The following is a 9,466-nucleotide window of genomic DNA, read 5'->3' on the forward strand; positions in this document are numbered from 1 at the left end:
GAGCCTGACTGTTTCATGCCTCTAAGGCCCAATTAAGCACCACCTATGGTCTACGTGTGTATTGGTGACACTTATGAAACACCGGGATTTATTCACTGTAGCCATCTGCAGTGGTTGTAATCGAATTTTGGACGACGTCTAGCGAGCGTTGTAATTCAGGTGGCTGACTCGGTTACAGCACTTTTGGGGACGTGTCTAGCAGACGGCATTGATTCACTCTGCTCTGGTGAGAGCCACTTGAATTTTTGTGGAATGGCTTTCAAACGATTAGGGTGTCGTATTGTTTTACTCATGGGCTGCATTGCATTGCAAGCATGATTCCCTTCCAAGAATAAATTATAAAAATTGTTCTTTTTTTATACATTTTTCAAAAAACTGTCACCCTGAAAAGGGGAGAAAAGTACATATTTAAACATATTTTAAATGAAGCTTTTAATCAACATGCTATTTATTTCATTTCTTAAATATATATTGAAAAGCATGATTACCTTATTGACTGCTACTGATGACACCTGAAGTCCATTCCATTGTGATTGGAGAGATTAGCTGGCAGTTTAAATGAATTGAACCTTTTATATAAATTACTGCATTATAAATCACATTTCGATTAAGAAACATATGTATCACATCAAATGCACGACTCAAAGCTAGCTTGGTCTTTATGGGGAAAGTGTTTTAAATTGCCCAAAATAGTCACTTGCTCTATTGAAGATTAGCTGACAGGGTGTTGTTGTCGGCAATTCCACAAGGTGGCGTTAAGGCCACGATGACGTAAAGCGCTGGGCGGGACAAGAGGGTAAAGACTGCCTACTGTCCTCTAACACGTCCTCAAAAGTTACATACAAATAACCGTAGGGAATTTTAACCAGACATACGCAGCTCTATTTACAAGCAACTGAAAATGTCTGGCAGAGGAAAGGGCGGAAAAGGACTCGGCAAAGGGGGCGCTAAGCGTCATCGTAAAGTCCTCCGGGATAACATCCAGGGTATTACAAAGCCCGCCATTCGCCGTTTGGCTCGCCGCGGCGGAGTCAAGCGTATCTCGGGTCTCATTTATGAAGAGACCCGCGGTGTGCTCAAGGTCTTCCTGGAGAACGTGATCCGCGACGCCGTCACCTATACCGAACACGCTAAGAGAAAGACCGTCACCGCCATGGATGTGGTGTACGCCCTCAAGAGACAAGGCCGTACTCTGTACGGTTTCGGCGGTTAGATTCGCAATCTAAAAACACAAAACGGTCCTTTTAAGGACCACACACTTCTTAAACTGAAGGCTTCTTTCCGGTGATCCGATTATTTATATTGCAATCACAATAGTAATAAGTCCCATTACAGGAAATGCAGAGGATCTTAATGTATATTGGTTACGTACATATTGAAAAATCTAACAAATACAAAGTAACACACCAACGTTGTAGCAAAAGTCAAAACCTTGACATTTAAGAAAACTAGACTGTAGGCACTGATGGTTTGCAAGCATTTACATAAAAAAAACTGAAGTATTAACTCTCCATAAAGAAATGTAGGTGGCTCTGAAAAGAGCCGTTGGTGAGCTAAATGTACAAAAGAGCTTCACTTGGATGGCTTAACCTTTTCGGTCTTTTTAGGCAGTAAAACAGCCTGGATGTTGGGCAATACGCCGCCCTGAGCGATAGTAACACCGCCTAGAAGTTTGTTAAGCTCTTCGTCATTGCGGACAGCCAATTGTAGATGACGGGGGATGATTCGGGTCTTCTTGTTGTCCCGGGCGGCGTTGCCGGCAAGCTCCAAGATTTCAGCGGTCAGGTATTCGAGCACGGCCGCCATGTAAACAGGGGCGCCTGCGCCGATTCGCTCGCCGTAGTTACCTTTGCGTAGCAGTCTGTGCACACGGCCCACGGGGAATTGAAGCCCGGCACGGGAAGAACGAGTCTTCGGCTTCGCCTTAATCTTTCCGCCTGTTTTGCCACGCCCAGACATGATAAGATTTGATATTCTTAGATAAGGTCTTCCCCAATCTAAATCGGACGAGTACAGGGACGCCGGAGTGGTTTGTATTTATACAAATGAAATGCCGCGCTGTGATTGGCTAGCTCTAGTAGTAAAAAGGTTGGCCAATCAGAGATCAGATGTGGTTGTCTTCCATTTTTCAGTGTTTCCTGTTTTACTGCTAAATCGTTAATGTTGATTTAATGATCAGTCATTGTGTAACAAAAGGTTATAATAGCCTATATAGGGACAGTAGCTGTTTGGTCTTCTAAAAATTAGACATTAGCGATTTCAATAATTGTCTTTCTGATGATTATGCATGTACATTGTTAGTGTTAATAAGCGACGAATGAAATAATAAATAAAACAAACACCGTGACGCTCTACATGCATAGCTGCTGGAACTGGGACATTTGCAAAGCATCAGCAGGAATGAGCTTTCAGTTGAGAATGTGTTGGCCCTTAAAAGGGCCGTTTAGATATTCTGTGGATACGAATTTAACCGCCGAAACCGTAGAGAGTACGGCCTTGACGTTTAAGGGCGTAGACCACATCCATGGCGGTCACAGTCTTCCTCTTGGCATGCTCGGTGTAGGTAACGGCGTCGCGGATAACGTTCTCAAGGAAGACCTTAAGAACACCACGAGTCTCCTCGTAGATGAGACCCGAGATACGCTTTACTCCACCGCGGCGAGCCAAACGGCGAATGGCGGGCTTTGTAATGCCCTGGATGTTATCACGGAGAACTTTGCGATGCCGCTTGGCGCCTCCTTTGCCGAGTCCTTTGCCGCCTTTTCCTCTTCCAGACATGTTGATCTCTGAGGGTCTTGAGTGAAGTGAGACTGCTAAGACGTTGCTTCAGGTTTTATAAAACGTCTGAGGACGTGTTAGAGGACAGTGACAGTCTTTCCCTTATAGTACCGCCCAGTGTTTTGGCCATAGTCATGGTTTTGAGGCCACCTAGTGGAAATGGCGAGGATTGATCTCTCGTTAAATCCTGCAAATATGTAACACTTTCAACCTGTACGTATGATATTTTCTTTAATATTTTACAAAAACTATGAGAAAACATTAGATTTCGTGCAAGGAAAAGAGGGAGAAAAGCCATGTGTGACGTCAAGGGTTGTTATATGGCAGTTAAGCATCTTTGGAATTGGGAGTGGCATAATGACACCAAATGCAATGAATCTAGCACACAGATATTTTGGCATTCTGTTGTACTTATTACAAAAGACCAATTAAGATTTTTTTTAAAATGTGTGGCCACGTCTGAGAGCGCTATGACATTCATTAGATAATTAGGTGACTTGCTTGACTTCCTGGATTCCATGAAATAAGGTACATGGCCACGCCAGCAATCCTATTAGTACTGTAGACATTAGGGAGGAGTGTACATCTCATCTCATGTCATTTTCTAAACCGGTCTATCCTCATTAGGGTCGCGGGGGGTGCCGGACACTATACCATATATAATTCCGTTTCACAATAATATTATCGCCGAGTGAGTTGAGTTGGTCTCCGAAAATTTGTCTCTGAAATCAAATTTGTCTGAGAAGTCAAAGGTCATCCCAAAAAAATTACCCTGTGATAGCCCGATGTCAATGTTACATCACAAAAGGAGACGTCTGATTGATTAATTTATCTTTCCCAGAATTCCTGGCAACTAAAACACTGAAGAAAGAAGAGCGTGAATTTCACTTTCTGACTTCTGTATGCACATATGTCATCTGTTTTTTCCTCAGATGTTTCCCTGGCTGTTAAAGCTCACGTTTCACTACCACTGACGGTCCTAGATGTCCAATTTTGTTTGTTTGGTTGTTAGTTTTTCCCTTTATTCAATGTTAGACGTTTTTATTTGTGATTTTTTTGTGTGTCACTCAGTCAAGTTTCTTGTCAAACTGGCTGAGCCGCGTGACATGCAATTGCATGTTGACATTTTTACCTGACGATAGATAAATATCAGGGCACTTTTAGAAAAAACAGCCGCCATCCAATTGGAATGATGACTGATATTGTTAGCCATACGTGTAAAAAAGAACACCCAATTCATTTTAACTACAAGGATATTTATTCGTCCATGCCAGTCAAAATGGATTGCATGTTTACCAACTATTATGAATCTAATGTAGCATTATTGGAGTATCTATGTGGCAAAGATTAAGTGCTGCAGTTTCAAATAAAAAATGATCCGAAAAGATTTTTTATTGTAAAACCAAAGAATGTTTTTTTTAAATCAATATTTATTATTTTTAATGATTTTTTTTAATGATAAATAGGAATACTTGGTCACTTTTCTTTGTCTTTTTCTCATTTTCGGGTTTCCAATGTTGGCTGTATTTATTTTTCCAAATCTTTTTTTTTACTACTTTTCTTCTTTTATGTATTTTTTTCATTTTCCCCCACTTTTAAATTTGTCATTATTCTTTTTAATTTGAATTTTAAAAAACACTATCTTTAAAACCAATTCTTATTTTATTCTTTCCTATTTTTATTGTACTTTTTATCGTAATTGTCAAAAAATACTTTATCCTAATTCCTTTATTTTTTCACTTGTTTAACTCATTTTTTAATATCATTGATTTAAAATTGAAATAGTATCTTTTCATTGATATTTTTTTCTCATCTCTACTTTTTTCTTTTTTGTTAAGTCTTTATTTCGATTCATTGATAATAACATAACAGCATAAAAAGTATACAACCATTTCTTAAGATCTATAAATTCTACATTTTAATTTCAATCAAAACTAATGAAATCCCCCACAAACCCAACTATGATTATCACTTCACATCCAACTAAACTCTCCAAAATCAACAAATTAGTATTTCATCACTTTGTCAAACTTCTGCATAACTGCCAGTCAGTCAAGTATTTTTTATTCTTTTCTTTACAATTGCGATCTAAGCAGTACGTCACCATTTGGCAGAAATCCAAAAATTAATGCTTTTTTCTTCTTCTTTTTCAGCATTTTTTTTCAAAGCGGCTAATTATGACAAATTAAACAATCAAATTAGCAACCGAATGTCTTATACAATCTCACCCCAGCGAAACGAAAAGAGACGGGAGCTGTTGAAATGCGGCATTTCCTGTTTATGCGAGGATAATTGCCATCCTTAATATGACTACATGACAGGGCACGTTACCCTACCAAGAATCGGCGTAGCCATCTGTCTTTTCCATCAGCAAAATATCTTCACATTTCATCAAACCTTCACGCTTTCCCGTGACAATATGAGCGCAATGCGGGGCGAACAACGCCAATCCAACCGCTATAGGCGAGTTCTGTTGCAAAATTGCGCCACGCGGCCAATTTTGGCCCGGCAGTCGTTTGGGAGCCGGTCGGACCGGTTGAACCGTCCAAATCTCAGCAATGCGTTAAAGTAGTCGCACTCAGTCGTGCCGTCAAATATTTGCAAACGACTGCCGAGACTAGCGTGCGTTTCTGTGAATTGCTCTGGTTTTGGATGGCACACGGTGCTGACTAACCAGCATCTCTGTTCGTGATGGAAATGGTGAGTCCAGGAAGTTTGTCGTGACTTTTTGTCCTATTATATTAATAAGAAAATTGAATTTCAGGTCAGTCGAAATTTTGGATTTTTTTTCTTCGTCTGGTCCATCAAATTTGACAATAAACGGCAAACGTTAGATTGAAGTAACTGGACAATTTTATCGATTTTTTCTTCACTGTTTCCGAAAATGTTTACAGATAAATTGAGATTTGTTCTGATATTCGTGATTTGGAGCAAGAATTTTGGATTTAGAGCGACAAAAAAACAAAAAACAACTGACGACAGTGTGGGGAGCAATAATTGTTTTGATTTTTTTGGGATGATATTAAACCAATTTTACGTTTTATGAAAAAAAAAATGGGAGAAAAGGAAGGTTCTGATTGGTCAAGGTTGGGGTTTATTATTTGGTAAGAGTTTGAATTTTGGGGAACATTGCAGGAATTTCAATTTGGGTAAAAAGATCATGATTTTTGGTTAAAATTTGGGTTTAGTCATGAGGTTTGGGATTATAGATTGTTGGGTTTGAGGAGGGTTTCATTTGTTCTATTCTTTTGCTGAAAATTGGGGTTTGCACGTGGCTTAAATGGAGTCAAATAGCAGTTACATACCAGCAAAATTCCTGAAGGGCGATGAATAACCAATGAAAGCACCCATTGATGCAGCAACATTGCAGCTGTCTCACACCTGATTTATGTTTGATGCTTATTTCTTAGTAAGAACCAGAACAATGGGCCTTTTGTCCAAACACTTAATATTGCCTCTTTCTTTTCTCAGGCACACGTTGCCAAGACTCACCTTCGAGTATCAGGGGTACTGGAGGACCACCGCAGGGAATTGGTTGGCATGAGCGAAGAGGCCTTCCTGAAGAATCTCTACCTTTTCATGAAGAAGCGAGATACGCCCATTGAGAGGATTCCTCATTTGGGCTTCAAACAAAGTAATTAAGGCATTTTGGAATTGTCATAAATTTGGCATGAGACATAAGAAAAAAAAATGGACATGTGAAACATTTCTGATGCCAACTGAAAAGGCCTAAAATCAATCTTTTAACCTTTTTCTACCGCTACAATTGATTTATGCTACTGAAGTTGACCTCCCTAAATGTTTTATATTGTTTCTCCACAGTTGACCTATTTGTGATGTTCAAGACAGTCAGGGATTTGGGAGGCTACCACCAGGTGACTTTTAGATTATGGTTGCCTGACACTATTTATATAGCTTCATATGACTCATGTGGCTAAAGTTGAATTTACAAATAAAGCTTTGAGAGATGAACGAGATTTTGTTTGGGTAGGTGACTGCTCAGCAGCTCTGGAAGCAGGTCTACAACTCGCTTGGGGGGAACCCTCGCAGCACGAGCGCCGCCACCTGCACCCGCCGTCATTACGAAAAGTGAGTCAAAAAGGGCACTAGAATGGGTGCACTCTTTTGTGTCAGATTCTAACGTTACTGGGGCGTCCCAAAAAGGCTGCTGCTGGCGTACGAGTGCCACCTGAAGGGAATGCCGATGACCTTGGTGTCACCACATGCGGTCGAGCACTACCACCATCACGGATACGGCGTGGAGGACATGGACGGTCCCAGACCGGCTAAATGCAAGATGATGTCACTGCCGCTGCACCATCAGGTGGGTCATATGATTATTTCAATTTGGGGAGACAAACTACTTATGCCTATTTAATTAATTTAAGGGCGGTAAATCAGATCATCAGACGCCATCTTCTGAGACAACTACTAATTTTACTACCTTTGTTTTTATGGCTGCCATTCTGTTGAGCAACCAAATTAAACCGTTCTCTATTCAATAAACCTTTCACATCATTTTGAAAGGGGATCAAAGCAAACATTTAAATGGCATTGGCGACTGAGAACAGACCCACTAAACTGGTTCATCATCATACTTATACGTTTCCACTTTACGTCCACAGAATCATCCCAACCTCCCACCAGGTCCTCACCACAACATCTTTCCTCTCCAACTCCACCCACCCCATTACTATCAACCGGGCCCCCCCATTTTGCCCCCTTATGTCCCCATGTCCGGTTCCATGTTGTCTTCACAGAGACCTCAGATAGTCCCCCCGCCCAAATTACCCTTTCCCCCTTGCGGTCCGGCCCCGGCCAATGGGGTGAGGCCCCTGGAGCACTTGCGCTTCCTATCCGAGCAGTACAAGTCTTGTTCTGGACTGAGCGAGCCCCTCAACCTTAGCATTAAAGCGGAAAGTCAAATGGTGGAGAAGAATCCCAAATCCTCATTCTCCCCGCCCCTGGCCCACAAGACCCCAAAGTTTCTGAACACACCCTCCTCGCTGTACAAGCAACTGTACTCGCAGGGAGAGAGGAAAACGAAGGCGGATGAGGAGGCTACAGTGGAGGTCAAACCCAGGGAGGACTACGTGGTTGACCTGACTTCCAGCAGTAGCCCAGAGTATGACACTGCCCTAAAAATGCGAAGCGACAACGAACATATCTACATGACCAAGCAGAGTCCAATAGAGTACGGGAGTCAGACAGGAGATCAAGAAAGTTCAGTGGCGGACAGACGAAACCTCAGTCACATCCTACCCATCCCGCCTCGCGAAAACAACGGAAAAATGGAGATCGAGATCCCACTGTCGGTGTTCCACAATTGGCTGCGGACGTACGGCCCGCCTGGCGCTACCGTCGACGCCAAGATGCTACCTCACCTCTTGCAGGAGGCGGCGCAAAGAGGCAAGAACGTGCCACCAGCACCATTAGCATTTCACCCAAACTTTCATCAGCTAAACATCAAAGATCTCAAGGTGCCAAGCAGAAAAGCGCCAAGCCCAAAGTCCACCGACAAAGTGTCTGCTCTGCATCACATCCGTAGTCAGAATTCTTTTGCCGGCTACACGGCACCTACGCCTTCCTCTAGCGCTTCTGAACCCAGCGGCAGTCTGGAGGCTTCTCAGTTTTCCCATCCAGAAGTTACGTCATCTAGTGGGCCCAAAACCTTTTCTTATTGGGAGGCCTCTACCAAGGACAAGGAACCGCCGCAGAGTCCCAGCCCAATTCCGCAGGACCTGACTATGACAACAAGCCGTCACAGAGACGCCGATCCGGAGAAGAAGGCGACAGAGATGAACAACTTGTCATCAACCACAATGAATTCAACGCTGCATCTTACTAGTGAAGAGGTGATGAAGTTAAAAAAAATCATCTCCAGCTCCACGTGACACTCAATATGAAGGACATGTAAATATTGTCATTTACTGCTAACGTCCAACACGTGAAGTTAAATTAGCCTTCAAAAACTGTGACTTTATAACATGGAGCAGCAATGAGTACAAAGACCAGATTTTACAATACCCATAATTTTTTTTTTCTGATCTTGGGTAACCATTGACTCTTAAACTGTAAAACAAAACACATTTTGGATTTAAAAAAAACTACACTCATGGATTAACGGGTTAACCGTATGTATATTCTATGATGTAAATAAAGCCTGAACTGGTTTGCCAATGCCTTTGGATGCAAATAACTAGAGTTGCAAGATGGCATTAATATTACATCATCTGTATCTAGGAGCAGAAAAAATACATTTTAAAATGCCTTGCACTGAAAACAGCAATGTAGCAAATACTTTACAGTCCAGTGAGTGGGTAGAAATGTAGTATTAAGAAAAAAAAGTGTGTTTTTATTTTATTTTTATTATTTTAACTGTAATAGTTGAGCATCAGACAATTACAAATGTGAACATTGCAATTGCTGAGTTGAAAACTCAATCTAAGTTTGTATTGATACCAATAAAATATTAATTTCTAGTCATTTTCATGTGTCTTTCTCACGGGAACCGAAAATCAAAGGCCTACCATAAAGATGCTAAACTCGCTCAGTGACAGGTAATTATTATGTACCCTGTTAATTACTGATGCATCGCAAAGCAACTATCATCACCTTATCTAATTGATAGTTGCATTGTAATTTGGGGATTTTCATCAGCACACAAACAGCCCATTGGTTTGGCTCC

General features: G+C 41.4%; 4 protein-coding genes across 4 annotated transcripts; 2 read left to right on the forward strand and 2 right to left on the reverse strand.

The window, feature by feature from the left end:
- The first annotated feature begins 901 nt into the window (after positions 1 to 901).
- Positions 902 to 1,256, forward strand: LOC144090599 (histone H4). The gene has a single exon (XM_077622228.1). The coding sequence runs from the start codon at positions 902 to 904 to the stop codon at positions 1,211 to 1,213; it is 312 nt and encodes a 103-aa protein (XP_077478354.1). The 3' UTR covers positions 1,214 to 1,256.
- LOC144090597 (histone H2A-like) lies at positions 917 to 2,051 on the reverse strand. The gene has a single exon (XM_077622226.1). It carries the CDS (start codon positions 1,957 to 1,959, stop codon positions 1,573 to 1,575), a length of 387 nt encoding a protein of 128 aa, XP_077478352.1. The 5' UTR covers positions 1,960 to 2,051; the 3' UTR covers positions 917 to 1,572.
- A 342-nt stretch (positions 2,052 to 2,393) lies between these two features.
- Positions 2,394 to 2,809, reverse strand: LOC144090598 (histone H4). The gene has a single exon (XM_077622227.1). The coding sequence runs from the start codon at positions 2,776 to 2,778 to the stop codon at positions 2,467 to 2,469; it is 312 nt and encodes a 103-aa protein (XP_077478353.1). The 5' UTR covers positions 2,779 to 2,809; the 3' UTR covers positions 2,394 to 2,466.
- Positions 2,810 to 5,195: 2,386 nt separating this feature from the next.
- arid6 (AT-rich interaction domain 6) lies at positions 5,196 to 9,264 on the forward strand. Its single transcript, XM_077621869.1, has 6 exons — positions 5,196 to 5,478; positions 6,250 to 6,412; positions 6,601 to 6,653; positions 6,770 to 6,867; positions 6,943 to 7,102; positions 7,404 to 9,264. The coding sequence occupies exons 1-6, from the start codon at positions 5,470 to 5,472 to the stop codon at positions 8,670 to 8,672; spliced, it is 1,752 nt and encodes a 583-aa protein (XP_077477995.1). The 5' UTR covers positions 5,196 to 5,469; the 3' UTR covers positions 8,673 to 9,264.
- Positions 9,265 to 9,466: the final 202 nt, after the last annotated feature.

This window comes from Stigmatopora argus, chromosome 16 (assembly GCF_051989625.1).
Source record: "Stigmatopora argus isolate UIUO_Sarg chromosome 16, RoL_Sarg_1.0, whole genome shotgun sequence".
Taxonomy (NCBI): Eukaryota; Metazoa; Chordata; class Actinopteri; order Syngnathiformes; family Syngnathidae; genus Stigmatopora; species Stigmatopora argus.

What these genes read in the sequence shown, in the direction of transcription:
- LOC144090599 (XM_077622228.1), top strand. Translation starts at nt 902, where the DNA reads ATGTCTGGCAGAGGAAAGGGCGGAAAAGGACTCGGCAAAGGGGGCGCT.
- LOC144090597 (XM_077622226.1), bottom strand. Translation starts at nt 1,959, where the DNA reads ATGTCTGGGCGTGGCAAAACAGGCGGAAAGATTAAGGCGAAGCCGAAG.
- LOC144090598 (XM_077622227.1), bottom strand. Translation starts at nt 2,778, where the DNA reads ATGTCTGGAAGAGGAAAAGGCGGCAAAGGACTCGGCAAAGGAGGCGCC.
- arid6 (XM_077621869.1), top strand. An exon ending in ATTTGGGAGGCTACCACCAG is followed by an intron (nt 6,654 to 6,769) that starts GTGACTTTTAGA and finishes TTGTTTGGGTAG; the next exon opens with GTGACTGCTCAGCAGCTCTG. An exon ending in CACTGCCGCTGCACCATCAG is followed by an intron (nt 7,103 to 7,403) that starts GTGGGTCATATG and finishes TTACGTCCACAG; the next exon opens with AATCATCCCAACCTCCCACC.